The sequence below is a fragment of the Lepisosteus platostomus genome, chromosome 26 (assembly GCF_059453375.1).
Source record: "Lepisosteus platostomus isolate fLepPlt1 chromosome 26, fLepPlt1.hap1, whole genome shotgun sequence".
In the NCBI taxonomy this organism is placed as follows: domain Eukaryota; kingdom Metazoa; phylum Chordata; class Actinopteri; order Semionotiformes; family Lepisosteidae; genus Lepisosteus; species Lepisosteus platostomus.
The window spans coordinates 10,368,497-10,383,442 of record NC_142636.1 but is presented as its reverse complement, the minus strand read 5'-3'; the positions used below and the strand labels follow the sequence as shown (position 1 = coordinate 10,383,442).

Sequence of the window (14,946 nt, the reverse complement as noted above, 5' to 3'; positions counted from 1 at the left end):
CCACCGATTGGTGGGATGGCGGTGATTGGCAGACGCAGTGGGCGTGGCGGGTCCCCGCGATGAGAGTACCAGTGTCTCTCCCGGCAGCCGCATCCCTGATCCAGCGAGCACAACATCACCGCCACGACAAGAGCGGACACAGCGCTGACTCCGGGCTACCGCCGCCGACGTCTGTTCTGAAGAGAGAGAGAGAGAGGAACACCCTGTTCTACATGGCAATAAAATAGAAGCTTGCCATTTTATTTTTTTTATTTTTTATTTTGGTGAACGCAACGCAACCCCCACCACCCCCCCGCCGCCGCCCGTGAGATCTGCCTCAAAATGGCTGAGATGACCAATATCAGACCCCAGTACGGTAAGTACCTCGTCCTGTATATTTACCGGCTTGGGGTTTTTATGGGTCTTTTTTTTTTTTTTTGAAACAACGAAGCTTTGTTGCACCTGCTGCGGCGGATTAAAATTCGGGCCGATCTGGGTCACGTAGACGCACCGGAGCGCTAGAAAAACCTACAATGGGCGCTCGGCGCTCCCCGCTGGCCGCTGCAGACCCGCGGGGCTCACCGGCGGCCCGGGCGGCTCTGCAGGCGCCGCGCAGCCCCGAGCCGTGTCCGCTGCGCCCAGATGCGCGCTCCTGCCGCGCTCGTCGAGGTGAGCCGCTGGAACGCGCGTCACGGAGGGGCTGTGGGGGTGCGTGTGCGCCTTCAGGTGCGGATGCTATTGGGGCGCCCCAGGTTTGTGGGGGAGGGATGGAAAGGGGGGGGGGGTCTGTGTGCTTAGTAACCACTGAGGCCTGTGCGCCTACCCCCCCCCCCTCCCCTCCACTGTACCCAACCCGTTCCTCTAATGGCGCTCGCGCCGGGGAGGACGGGATGACGTGATGTCTATTCCTGGGACCCAGGCATCGCCTCTCCTCGCGCTATTGTTGTGGAAAAACAAGCTGTCCGGCTCGGGATGAGCCGTGCCCGTGGGGCCGCCGCCCAGCGCCCCTCATCCGAGCGCAATCGAGCGTTTCAGTTTCTGGGAGGACCTGGCAGAAAACCCCGTGTTCTCCGTCACAGCCTTTTCTCCCAAGAAAATTCACACACGTGCGATCTGAGATTTGCGTTTTCATGTCGTCTGTTTTATTTGCAGACATATGCACTTAGAGCTACACCTGTCGACATAGGCGTCTAAGATGGGGTAGGGTTATACTCATAGCCTTGGGTGAGTTGTGTGAACACCTGCATTAGGTACATGCAGTACCTGAGTGTGTATCAGAGTCGCTCAGGTACGGAGCTGTGTGTGAATCGGGGTGCTCAGGTACGGAGCTGTGTGTGAATCGGGGTGCTCAGGTACGGAGCTGTGTGTGAATCGGGGTGCTCAGGTACAGAGCTGTGTGTGTATTGGGGTCGATCAGCTACGGAACTGTGTGTGAATCGGGGTGCTCAGGTACGGAGCTGTGTGTGAATCGGGGTGCTCAGGTACACAGCTGTGTGTATCAGAGTCACTCTGGGACGGAGCTGTGTGTGTATCAGGGTGCTCAGGTACACAGCTGTGTGTGAATCGGGGTGCTCAGGTACACAGCTGTGTGTATCAGAGTCACTCTGGGACGGAGCTGTGTGTGTATCAGGGTGCTCAGGTACACAGCTGTGTGTGAATCGGGGTGCTCAGGTACACAGCTGTGTGTATCAGAGTCACTCTGGGACGGAGCTGTGTGTGTATCAGGGTGCTCAGGTACACAGCTGTGTGTGAATCGGGGTGCTCAGGTACACAGCTGTGTGTATCAGAGTCACTCTGGGACGGAGCTGTGTGTGTATCGGGGTGCTCAGGTACACAGCTGTGTGTGTATCGGGGTGCTCAGGTACACAGCTGTGTGTATCAGTCACTCTGGGACGGAGCTGTGTGTGTATCAGGGTGCTCAGGTACACAGCTGTGTGTGTAGGAAGGCGTGTGTTTGTTCTGGGCTGTATTTGAGAAATACCTGTCACTGTGAATTCATGTTGTCAGACAAGGGACAGGGGCAGGGGCGTCCCTCAGGACTGCCCTGGACACCCTGACGGAGACAGAACAGAGTGTCTCCAGAGGAGCCGGGGGCAGGCAGGAGGAGGGACAGAGAAGGAATCAAGTGTCTGGCTCCTGGCACAGCCCCTGCTAGTGCACCTGTGTGAGTTCTGCTGCCAGAGCGTGGCTCTGTGGCTCAGGACCTGCGCCTGTGGCTGGGAGGTTGCTGGTTCAAATCCCGCAGCCGGCAGAGGAATCCTACTGTTTAGCCCCTGAGCAAGGCCCTTCACCCCACCTGCTCCAGGGGTGCTGTACAATGGCTGACCCTGCCCTCTGACCCCAGACTTCTCTCTCCCTGTCTGTGTGTCTCATGGAGAGCAAGCTGGGGTCTGTGAAAAGACAAATTCCTGATACAAGAGATTGTACAGGGCCAATAAAGTGATCTATACTGATGAGCAGGTGCCCAGCAGCAGCACGGCGGCACTGATGTTGGCCCCTGGGGTGATGAGAGAGAGCAACTTTCCTCCAAGCCGAGGCCGAGGGCAGACGATCTCTGTCTGCTGCCCTGCCACCCTGGTGCGTCTGAGCCAGAGAGCGGAGTATTGATCTGTCCATCAAACAGTATGTGATCTGGTGCCTTTCAAGGAAAACATGCTACAAGACACAGAACATGAAGACCCATTCAGATACAACAGAAAGTGAGAGGCGTGCCCGAGGTCAAATAGCTGCTGTCAGCCAAACGAGTCAGATGGTTTGTGACCTGTCTGATGTTCTTCTGAAAGGAGAGGATTTTCGCTCCTGGAATGGCAGTAGGAACTCATCACTGTGATGCTAACTAGCCCCAGGTCTACAGGAAGTGCTGGATCAGGGGTAAGAACAAGCCCCAGGTCTACAGGAAGTGTTGGATCAGGGGTAAGAACAAGCCCCAGGTCTACAGAAAGTGCTGGATCAGGAGTAAGAACAAGCCCCAGCTCTACAGGAAGTGTCAGATCAGGAGTAAGAACAAGCCCCAGGTCTACAGGAAGTGCTGGATCAGGGGTAAGAACAAGCCCCAGGTCTACAGGAAGTGCTGGATCAAGAGATGATCTGTACATGCTGGTATGTGGTGCCCCAGTACAGGACTGCCAGAGCTTGATGTTCATTCCAGTTAGACCCCTGTCCTTCAGCCCGTGCTCCCCTGTGCTATGCCGTGCTGAGGCATGAGGTGTGAATGAGTGGCGATCCTCTGTATCGGGGTGCTGTGCATCTGGGAAGACCAGGGAAAGAGCTTCGGACATATGGCACTAATGTTCTGCAGTGAACTGTTGTAAACAGCCAGTTTCTCTCTGCTCCGTCCCGCCCACCTGGAGATGAACACACCCCCCCCAGTCCTTCACAGGTATAACTCCCAGGCCAGTAACTCAGCTCTGCAGCCCAGACTTACCAGCACACAGCACTGTACTCTGATCCACTCCAGGTTTTACAGTGCTGTCAGTCAGACTCCCAGTGCACAGCAGTCTGATCCACTCCAGGTTTTACAGAGCTGTCAGTCAGACTCCCAGTGCACAGCAGTCTGATCCACTCCAGGTTTTACAGTGCAGTTAGACTCACAGTGCACAGCAGTCTGATCCACTCCAGGTTTCACAGTCCACATTGAAAGTCGAGTCAATACTTAAGCTCAGGTAAAAATATCCCTATTTGATCCTCAGGGTATTTGCTAACATTTATTTTCCATACTTCTGGCAACAGGAAGGCAGGGAGCAGCCAGTGAAGACAGGGTGACACGATTCTCAGCCACACTGGCTGGCTGTGTGGTTTTCTGGGGGCGCTGATCAGAGAGAAGGATGGCAACATGGGAGAGAGCGAGAGGAGAGAGGCAGGGGGTGATGGCTGGATTTTGCTCCCTGGGGAGTGTTTCCAGGCAACTCTGAGCAGCTGGCTTTGAGCCCTTCCCAAAACCTGACATCAGCCATTCTGAATTCCCACTGGAGCGCCAGTGCAGTCAGAGGGGTGTCAGTGTGAGAGGAGAGGGACAGTGTGAGAGGAGAGGGACAGCAGTGTCTCCAGTCCAGTCAGGGGGGTGTCGGTGTGTGAATTCAGGGGCAGTGTGAGAGGAGAGGGACAGCAGTGTCTCCAGTCCAGTCAGGGGGGTGTCGGTGTGTGAATTCAGGGGCAGTGTGAGAGGAGAGGGACAGCAGTGTCTCCAGTCCAGTCAGGGGTGTGTCGGTGTGTGAATTCAGGGGCAGTGTGAGAGGAGAGGGACAGCAGTGTCTCCAGTCCAGTCAGGGGTGTGTCAGTGTGTGAATTCAGGGGCAGTGTGAGAGGAGAGGGACAGCAGTGTCTCCAGTCCAGTCAGGGGTGTGTCAGTGTGTGAATTCAGGGGCAGTGTGAGAGGAGAGGGACAGCAGTGTCTCCAGTCCAGTCAGGGGGGTGTCAGTGTGTGAATTCAGGGGCAGTGTGAGAGGAGAGGGACAGCAGTGTCTCCAGTCCAGTCAGGGGGGTGTCGGTGTGTGAATTCAGGGGCAGTGTGAGAGGAGAGGGACAGCAGTGTCTCCAGTCCAGTCAGGGGGGTGTCGGTGTGTGAATTCAGGGGCAGTGTGAGAGGAGAGGGACAGCAGTGTCTCCAGTCCAGTCAGGGGGGTGTCGGTGTGTGAATTCAGGGGCAGTGTGAGAGGAGAGGGACAGCAGTGTCTCCAGTCCAGTCAGGGGTGTGTCGGTGTGTGAATTCAGGGGCAGTGTGAGAGGAGAGGGACAGCAGTGTCTCCAGTCCAGTCAGGGGTGTGTCAGTGTGTGAATTCAGGGGCAGTGTGAGAGGAGAGGGACAGCAGTGTCTCCAGTCCAGTCAGGGGTGTGTCAGTGTGTGAATTCAGGGGCAGTGTGAGAGGAGAGGGACAGCAGTGTCTTCAGTCCAGTCAGGGGTGTGTCAGTGTGTGAATTCAGGGGCAGTGTGAGAGGAGAGGGACAGCAGTGTCTCCAGTCCAGTCAGGGGTGTGTCAGTGTGTGAATTCAGGGGCAGTGTGAGAGGAGAGGGACAGCAGTGTCTCCAGTCCAGTCAGGGGGGTGTCAGTGTGTGAATTCAGGGGCAGTGTGAGAGGAGAGGGACAGCAGTGTCTCCAGTCCAGTCAGGGGTGTGTCAGTGTGTGAATTCAGGGGCAGTGTGAGAGGAGAGGGACAGCAGTGTCTCCAGTCCAGTCAGGGGTGTGTCAGTGTGTGAATTCAGGGGCAGTGTGAGAGGAGAGGGACAGCAGTGTCTCCAGTCCAGTCAGGGGTGTGTCAGTGTGTGAATTCAGGGGCAGTGTGAGAGGAGAGGGACAGCAGTGTCTTCAGTCCAGTCAGGGGTGTGTCAGTGTGTGAATTCAGGGGCAGTGTGAGAGGAGAGGGACAGCAGTGTCTCCAGTCCAGTCAGGGGTGTGTCAGTGTGTGAATTCAGGGGCAGTGTGAGAGGAGAGGGACAGCAGTGTCTCCAGTCCAGTCAGGGGTGTGTCAGTGTGTGAATTCAGGGGCAGTGTGAGAGGAGAGGGACAGCAGTGTCTCCAGTCCAGTCAGGGGGGTGTCAGTGTGTGAATTCAGGGGCAGTGTGAGAGGAGAGGGACAGCAGTGTCTCCAGTCCAGTCAGGGGTGTGTCAGTGTGTGAATTCAGGGGCAGTGTGAGAGGAGAGGGACAGCAGTGTCTCCAGTCCAGTCAGGGGTGTGTCAGTGTGTGAATTCAGGGGCAGTGTGAGAGGAGAGGGACAGCAGTGTCTCCAGTCCAGTCAGGGGGGTGTGAGAGGAGAGGGACAGCAGTGTCTCCAGTCCAGTCAGGGGTGTGTCAGTGTGTGAATTCAGGGGCAGTGTGAGAGGAGAGGGACAGCAGTGTCTCCAGTCCAGTCAGGGGGGTGTCGGTGTGTGAATTCAGGGGCAGTGTGAGAGGAGAGGGACAGCAGTGTGCTCTGGGTGAATGTGACTTCTCTCTCCTGTTGCTGGTCTGGGTGCTCCTCTGCTCTGAGCTGTGTGCTTCAGTGAGCAGGCAGTCACTCTCTGCCTCTCTCTCTCCGTCGCTGGCCTGTCCTTGTTTAACCTGGTAAACAAGAGCAGGCCGCCGCCGGGTCGGCACACTGCCCCAGAACAGCACAGCCACTGGGCTGCAGCGCCGCCCTCGCCAGCCGCGGTTCTGTCAGCTGGGTTTAAGATGCAGCAGCACAAAGGAGCCACATTTAACGCCCAGAAGTGGGTCAGGCGGTAGTTCGAGATGAATGGTGGTATCTGGGTCATAGGTCCCTCATTAAGACTGGGCCAATCCCAGGGCGGCGTGAAGAGGGGGGCGTGTCTCGGGCGTCGCCGGGGGGAGGGGGGGCTGTTGTGCAGAAACCCAAGAAAGAGGGGTGAGGGGGGTGAGGCAGGAGAGGAGAGTGAGGCAGGAGAGGGGTGAGGAGAGTGAGGCAGGAGAGGGGTGAGGCAGGAGAGGCAGGAGAGGAGAGTGAGGCAGTAGAGGGGTGAGGAGAGTGAGGCAGGAGAGGGGTGAGGCAGGAGAGGGGTGAGGAGGGTGAGGCAGGAGAGGAGAGTGAGGCAGGAGAGGGGTGAGGAGGGTGAAGCAGGAGAGGAGTGAGGAGGGTGAGGCAGGAGAGGAGGGTGAGGCAGGAGAGGGGTGAGGAGGGTGAGGCAGGAGAGGGGTGAGGAGGGTGAGACCAGAGAGGGGTGAGGCAGGAGAGGGGTGAGGAGGGTGAGGCAGGAGAGGAGGGTGAGACCAGAGAGAGGTGAGGAGGGTGAGGCAGGAGAGGAGGATGAGGCCAGAGAGGGGTGAGGAGGGCGAGGCAGGAGAGGAGGATGAGGCCAGAGAGGGGTGAGGAGGGCGAGGCAGGCGAGAGACGAGGAGGGCGAGGCAGGACAGTGAAGAGGCAGCTGAGGCAGTAGACTGAGTCACACATCAGGCTCAGTCGCTCTGTAATCACAGACAAACACTACCCTCACCCCCAGGTGGCGCCACTGCAGCCCAATGCCTGTGGCTAAACTCTGTACACAACAGCACCGTGCTCCACTGTCTCGAACCCGATCACAGCTGCGCTAGCGGAGACTTTCAGTGTGTTGATTTTGAGCTGCTGAATGAATCTTCTCTCTCTCTCTCCCATCCTCTTTCTTAATCCCTTCACCCCTCTCCCCCCTCTCTCTGCCCCAGACGTGTCTCCAGTACTGGCCGGGTTCATTGGAGCCGGGGTCCTGGTGGTGTCGGTGTCGGTGGCCGTGTTCCTGTGGACCTGCTGCCAGCGCCGGTACCGCCGGCTGACCGGAGCCCAGAAGAACGGCGACCCGCCGTACAAGTTCATCCACATGCTGAAGGGCATCAGCATCTACCCCGAGACCCTGAGCAACAGCAAGAAGATCGTGCGCGTGGCCCGGCGCGCGGGCCGGGCCGACGTCCTGCTGCTGGACGCAGCCGAGAGCAGGCCCGCGCCCCAGCAGGACCAGAGCCCCCTGCAGCAGCAGCAGCAGCAGCCGGCGCCGGCCCGGATCGAGAGGGAGCTGCCCATCCGGGCCGACTACTGCTGCCTGGACACCAGCTCGGCCAGCAGCAGCGAGAGCAACAGCAACGCCGACAGCAAGACGCCGTCGCCCTTCACCCCGGCCGAGGAGCCCGGCTTGGGCGAGCTCAGCCTGGCCGTGGACTACAACTTCCCCAAGAAGGCCCTGGTGGTCACCATCCAGGAGGCGCGCGGGCTGCCCGGCGTGGGCGAGCAGCCGGGCAGCGCCGACCCCTACGTGAAGATGACCATCCTGCCGGAGAAGAAGCACCGCGTCAAGACGCGCGTCCTGCGCAAGACGCGCGAGCCCGTGTTCGACGAGACCTTCACCTTCTACGGCGTGCCCTACAGCGCCCTGCCCGAGCTGGTGCTGCACTTCCTGGTGCTCAGCTTCGACCGCTTCTCCCGCGACGACGTCATCGGCGAGGTGCTGGTGCCGCTGGCCGGGGTGGACCCCAGCACCGGCCGGGTCCAGCTGACCCGCTCCATCGCCAAGAGGAGCATACAGGTGAGAGGATCTGGGGGAGGACTGGGGGTCTCACAGACCGGACCAGTGATCTCTGGACTGTAGGGTTACAGTGTGACCCAGACTGGACCAGTGATCTCTGGTCTGTAGGGGTTACAGTGTGACCCAGACCGGACCAGTGATCTCTGGACTGTAGGGTTACAGTGTGACCCAGACTGGACCAGTGATCTCTGGTCTGTAGGGTTACAGTGTGACACAGACTGGACCAGTGATCTCTGGACTGTAGGGTTACAGTGTGACCCAGACTGGACCAGTGATCTCTGGACTGTAGGGTTACAGTGTGACCCAGACTGGACCAGTGATCTCTGGTCTGTAGGGGTTACAATGTGACCCAGACTGGACCAGTGATCTCTGGACTGTAGGGTTACAGTGTGACCCAGACTGGACCAGTGATCTCTGGTCTGTAGGGGTTACAGTGTGACCCAGACCGGACCAGTGATCTCTGGACTGTAGGGTTACAGTGTGACCCAGACTGGACCAGTGATCTCTGGACTGTAGGGTTACAGTGTGACCTGACCCAGACTGGACCAGTGATCTCTGGACTGTAGGGTTACAGTGTGACCCAGACTGGACCAGTGATCTCTGGACTGTAGGGTTACAGTGTGACCCAGACTGGACCAGTGATCTCTGGACTGTAGGGTTACAGTGTGACCCAGACTGGACCAGTGATCTCTGGTCTGTAGGGTTACAGTGTGACACAGACTGGACCAGTGATCTCTTGACTTTAGGGTTACAGTGTGACCCGGCCCAGACTGGACCAGTGATCTCTGGACTGTAGGGTTACAGTGTGACCCAGACTGGACCAGTGATCTCTGGTCTGTAGGGTTACAGTGTGACCCAGACTGGACCAGCGATCTCTGGACTGTAGGGTTACAGTGTGACCCAGACTGGACCAGTGATCTCTGGTCTGTAGGGTTACAGTGTGACACAGACTGGACCAGTGATCTCTGGACTGTAGGGTTACAGTGTGACCCAGACTGGACCAGTGATCTCTGGACTGTAGGGTTACAGTGTGACCCGGCCCAGACTGGACCAGTGATCTCTGGACTGTAGGGTTACAGTGTGACCCAGACTGGACCAGTGATCTCTGGACTGTAGGGTTACAGTGTGACACAGACTGGACCGGCGCTCTCTGGACTGTGGGGTTACAATCTGTACAGCTGTAAAACGTTTGGCATAGGACATGGAAGCGCTGTTTTCAGTGTTTGATGGGAATTGGTAAGGTGGGTTTTAAGACAGGGCTCTGCATAGATGTTTGAGCCTTGTTAAGGATGTTTGAGGAGTACAATGGCTGTGAACAGACTGTGAGGAGAGAACAGGATACCTCTCTCAGACACCCTCCCCCCTCCCCCCCCGCCAGTGGTCTTTTATTTCTCTTTCTGGGGGTTAATTGAATCAGCTTCCATTTTGCAGCGATGGGGAAGGGATTAGGTTGACAAATCGATCCCTGGGAAAGTGGGTTAGAGAGTCTGCTGTCTGATTGCTGTAACAGATACTGGACTGACAAGGGTACAGAGCAGATGATGATGATGATGATTATTACAGTCACACTGTCTGGTCCAGACACAGTGTCACAAACACACACACTCTCACACACACTGAGATACAGTGTCCACACACACACACTGACTGAGACACAGTGTCCACACACACTGTCACACACACACTTAGACAGATAGACAGTATCCACACACACTGAAACACAGTCTCACGCACACACTGTCTGAGACAGTGTCCACACACACACTCTCTCACACACTGAGACACAGTGTCCACACACACACACTGAGACTGTCCACACACTCTCACACACACACGCTTTCTGACTGATACAGTGTCCACACACACAGTCACACACACTGACTGAGACACAGTGTCCACACACACACTTTCTGACTGATACATAGTGTCCACACACACACTGACTGAGACACAGTGTCCACACACACACACTTTCACACACACAATGTCTAACTGATACACAGTGTCCAGACACACACACAGTGTCTGACTGAGACACAGTGTCCACACACACACGGTCTGACTTACATTGAACAAGTGCAATCACAGAGACTGTGACGCAGTGTTTCAGATTCAAGTCCACACACACACACACACACACACACACACACACACACACACACGGCCCCATCGCTGTGGGGTCACTCAGCTCTCACTGCTCTCTCCTCCACTTTCAAAAGTTCACTTACAGCCCTGGGCTGCCTCCTACAGCGTGTTGCCATGGAGACGCTGATCCTCAGTGCAGGAATCTGCAGCTACAGAGAGAGAGGAGCAGGAGCAGCGAGAGACAGAGAGAGAGGAGCAGGGAGAGAGGAGCAGGAGCAGGGAGAGAGAGAGGAAAGAATGAGAATTAGATAGTTGAGGAAAAGTGTGTTTTGACGCTGTCTCTCCTGTCCTCGCAGTGTGTCAGTGTGTTATAACGCTGTCTCTCCTGTCCTCGCAGTGTCAGTGTGTTATAACGCTGTCTCTCCTGTCCTCGCAGTGTGTCAGTGCTTTTTAACACTATCTCTCCTGTCCTCGCAGTGCATCAGTGTGTTATAACGCTGTCTCTCCTGTCTTTCCAGTGTGTCAGTCGGGGGGAGTTACTGGTGTCTCTCTCCTATCAGCCGGTCACCCACAGGCTGAGTGTGGTGGTGCTGAAGGCCAAACACCTGCCGAAGATGGATATCACCGGTCTGTCTGGCAGTGAGTATCGCCTGAGCCGAGCCCCAGATCTACACACAGCCTGATCTCACTGAGCTTCACTCCACTGTACTGTGCTTTTACCCTGATCTCACCATGAAGTTTTTGAACAATTCTCACTCTCTCCTTCCTCTCCCTGTTTCTCCATCACTCTCTCCCCCCTCTCTCTGTCCCCCCTCTCCGCCCAGACCCCTACGTCAAGGTCAACGTCTTCTACGGCCGCAAGCGCATCGCCAAGAAGAAGACTCACGTCAAGAAGTGCACGCTCAACCCCGTCTTCAACGAGTCCTTCATCTACGACATCCCGGCCGAGCTGCTGCCGGACATCTCCCTGGAGTTCCTGGTCATCGACTTCGACCGCACCACCAAGAACGAGGTGGTGGGCCGCGTGGTGCTGGGGGCACACAGCCCCTGCCCCTCTGGCGCCACCCACTGGCGGGAGGTCTACGACAACCCCCGGCGGCAGGTCGCCAAGTGGCACAGCCTCAGCGAGTACTAGGGGCCCCAGGGATGGTGGGGGGGCGGGGGGGGGGGGTGAGTGGGGGAAGGGAGGTCGAGGGAGGGACAGAAAGAGGTGCGCCCTCTGGTGACCGAAAGCAGCAACTACAACGACGATAACCAAGATGGCTGCCTGTTTCCTTGCCCAGAGCCTGAGGCCCTTGACTTGTACAGCGAGCAGCTGGCTAAGAGGAGAAACAGAGATGCGAATAGGAATTCAACCGCAGGTCTGGGGAGCGGGAGGGAGCCCGCAAAAATTCTGAAACCACAACAGGGTGGGAGGGAAAAACTGAAAGTTCACCGAGGAAAAGGCAAACGCGCTGGAGGGGGGCGTCTCCAACCCTGGACTGGCACACCTCGGGAACCGCCGATCAGCTGCTCTTCCCCGAGCAGGACGAGAGCGCCCCCCCTGCGCCCCAGCTCGGACCCCCTCCTCGCCCCGCTCCCCTCTCGGGTTTACCGCATGCCTGAGCAGAGCCCGAGTCACAGACTGCACAGCGAGAGGGAAGGAGGAGCACCCGGAGGACGGACGGACCCCCCAGGGCACCAGGGGGGAGGAGGGGGGTTCAGGGGGCGTGGGGGGTGAGGTGTATATACGGATTGGGAACCCTGACCCAGCTTGGTTTTTTTGTAAACGTTCTGCATCACCCCTCCCCTCTGCCCACCCCACCTATCAGCCACTAGCTCCTTTAAATCAGGAGGGGGGTCCCCCCTCGCGCAGGGTCGGGGTCACAGTCCAGCAGGGCCCTTGAGGGGTCTCACTCACCCATCAACAGGACAGGAAGCTGCTCAAACAGCGGGTCAGGAAACTCCAGATGAGGGCCGGATCTCTTCGGTGGTTCCCCAGCTGCTGGTGAAGTAGAACTAGCACCCCCCTGTTGGACTGGGGCCCCTGGGGGACCCTAGTTAGCTTAGGGGCCCCTGATTCAGAGGTTAGTTCTACACTATGTGCTCTTTTTTTTAAAGAAATAATTTGGAGTGCTATATACAGTTGTCCGTTTGCATTATACATTAACCAGAGAGATTTACAGGATAGTTAGAAATAACAGTGCATGTGTCCGTGAGGGAATCTTTGACCTATAGGTGTCCCCAGCTTGGTCTTCACACCTTTGCAAATATTGAGCCATAAGTGATGCTGCCGAGTGGAGGCAGACAGCAGTGCCGTTTCTCCAGAAACACAGACACAGGCACTGTGTCGGGGTGGGAATATTACTGCACTGTCACAATGTCACAGAGCTGTTTTTGTTTAAAATAATATATATATAGGAAATTATTTGCAAAGAGATAATGTCCGTCTTGTTGTTCACCAATGTTAAAGTTACTGTACGTTAAATGTTCCTGTTGTCATGCAAAGAAGAATTTTGGCAGAGGAGAGTCTGTCTGCTTGAGCAGTTAAAGAGCCGGGTCACACTGTAACCCTACAGCCCGGAGATCACTGGTCCAGTCTGGGTCACACTGTAACCCTACAGTCCAGAGATCACTGGTCCAGTCTGGGTCACACTGTAACCCTACAGTCCAGAGATCACTGGTCCAGTCTGGGTCACACTGTAACCCTACAGTCCAGAGATCACTGGTCCAGTCTGGATCAAACTGTAACCCTACAGGCCAGAGATCACTGGTCCAGTCTGGGCCGGGTCACACTGTCACCCTACAGTCCAGAGATCACTGGTCCAGTCTGGGTCACACTGTAACCCTACAGTCCAGAGATCACTGGTCCAGTCTGGGCCGGGTCACACTGTAACCCTACAGTCCAGAGATCACTGGTCCAGTCTGGGCCGGGTCACACTGTCACCCTACAGTCCAGAGGTCACCGGTCCAGTCTGGGCGAGTGAGAGAGCCCTGTGTACGTGGGCATTTCTTTCCTCACCAGAGAGTCCAGCTTGCTCTGGGAAGGCAGTAGAGGTGTTTGTGCTGCCCTTCAGTCATTTACAGTGCATCGATTTAAAGCGATATCCGTTTACAAGGGGGTCAGACGCTGGGGGTTGGGGGGTAGAGTTGTTTGTACTGCCCTCTTGAAAAGCTGGGCAAGTTGTACATACTGTAATATAGGAGGCTGAAACCCAGCTACTGTTACCAAAAAATGGTCTGTAATGCCAGAACTGCGTCCCAATGAAGAAGATACAGATCCTCTGTCTCCTAGGTCCAGTGTATATAGAAAAAGAACATTCCTTTCTAATGATCACAGTGATGCCGTCATTCCAATTAAAGTTGGCCTGTAGGGGGCGTGCTCTGGTCGGCAGGCGGGATTCGGGCTTGAGGCAGGCCAGCACCGGTTCTGTCTGTGGCTGTCGGAACGTTTCAGGGTTCCAGGGAATCCGAGGGCACGGCACTGGCACACCCCGAAGAGCAGGGTCACCTCGGCGCGTCTTTTCTCCCTCACAAGAGCACTCTGGTGTATCGGCGCACTCAGACTCTCCTCGGGGTTCAGCTCAGAGAGAGGAGGGCGGTAGGCAAGAGCGCCGTCCCCCATCGCCTCGTTCTTTTAAAATGCAGAATCGCTAGTTGCTGATCTATATCCCCACCCGATTTGGGAAGCGCCGTGTCTCAGCTCGCAGCTACGAACCCTGTGTCTGCACACGGGAGAGAGTGAAGAAGTGCAGGCAGGCACCTCCCACCCACCTGCCCCCCAGCCAATCGTCTTTTAACACGTCCCAGGCAGTACCGCCCCCCAGTCAAGGTGCCAGCTCTGATTGGAGGACAGACATGTCCCTCACTGACAGCACTTGCTTGCAAATTCCCACCAGGCCACAGGGGGCACTGTGTCACCAAGAGGCTGACTGATCTCTCCCTGCCCTCATTCATTCCGCTACGTGGGGAATTCTGGCCTGGGGCTCCTCCCATCGCCGGCATTACCCTCAGAGCTTTCTTCCACAAGATATCCATTCAGGAAGATATCAGCCGCCACCACCCATCACGCTCAAACCCCTGTCCAGCTCCAGCTGAGTGGGCTCTCTCTTTCGTTTCCTGTGGGATGCAGAGAGCCCACACTTTCCCCTTCAACTCCCTTTCATTTCCGTTAGGAAGGGGGAAAAGAGGAGGAGATCGGCTCCCAGGAACGGGGGTGGGGGGCGTTTTCATGTTTCACTTTCTTATCTCTTGTTTGGGAGGGGGGACAGGAGGCCCGTCCCCCCCACCCCACCCCACCCCACCCCTCGGGAAACGTCACTCCCGTCTGCTCGCTTGTACAGCTGAACAAACTGAAACACAGAACTGGGAAAACTGGAGAACGGAAAATGACTTAAATAACTCCATATCAATGATAATTCCAAGTAAATAACTTCTATGTGGAAATAAATGATAAAAACGTAACCTGAACTGTGTTTAAACTTGCATAATGCCATAAAGTCTATGCTGATATATTACACTAATGCTAACTGTATGTTGAATTTGTTAAAACACATTGTGCAAATAAAGACTGATACACCCAGAGCCCTGCAGTGTCACTGCTTTCTCCTTGACGAGCCCAGATGTGCGTCCTGCCCTGCAAACAGCTGGAGCTGTCCCTAACCCTAACGCCCACAATACTTAGTGACACACTAACGCCTCAATATTAAGTAACATGCTGACACCCCAATATTTAGTGACACGTTAACCCCCCCCTTTAGACTAAGGTGAAGGGTGACCATCTTCCCTCTCAGAAGACCTGCTCGTCAGCACTGTGACTCCTCCTCTCTCTCAGCACCTGCATTTAAAACCGACGACAGGAGGCACTTTACCCAGAGGGTGGTGAGGGTGGCACCAGCTGCCCGGCCATGGTGTTGAAGC

At 56.2% G+C, this 14,946-nt stretch overlaps 1 protein-coding gene across 1 annotated transcript; it reads left to right on the top strand.

The window, feature by feature from the left end:
* The first annotated feature begins 62 nt into the window (after positions 1-62).
* Positions 63-14,610, top strand: LOC148640063 (synaptotagmin-11-like). Its single transcript, XM_088620356.1, has 4 exons — positions 63-355; positions 7,112-7,962; positions 10,566-10,686; positions 10,872-14,610. The coding sequence occupies exons 1-4, from the start codon at positions 322-324 to the stop codon at positions 11,180-11,182; spliced, it is 1,317 nt and encodes a 438-aa protein (XP_088476482.1). The 5' UTR covers positions 63-321; the 3' UTR covers positions 11,183-14,610.
* The last annotated feature ends 336 nt before the right edge of the window (positions 14,611-14,946 follow it).

Bases quoted from the DNA above. Each gene is read 5' to 3' on its own strand.
- LOC148640063 (XM_088620356.1), top strand. From the start codon at position 322: ATGGCTGAGATGACCAATATCAGACCCCAGTACG. The intron at 7,963-10,565 runs GTGAGAGGATCT...CTGTCTTTCCAG, and splicing joins TCGCCAAGAGGAGCATACAG to TGTGTCAGTCGGGGGGAGTT. The intron at 10,687-10,871 runs GTGAGTATCGCC...CTCTCCGCCCAG, and splicing joins TATCACCGGTCTGTCTGGCA to ACCCCTACGTCAAGGTCAAC.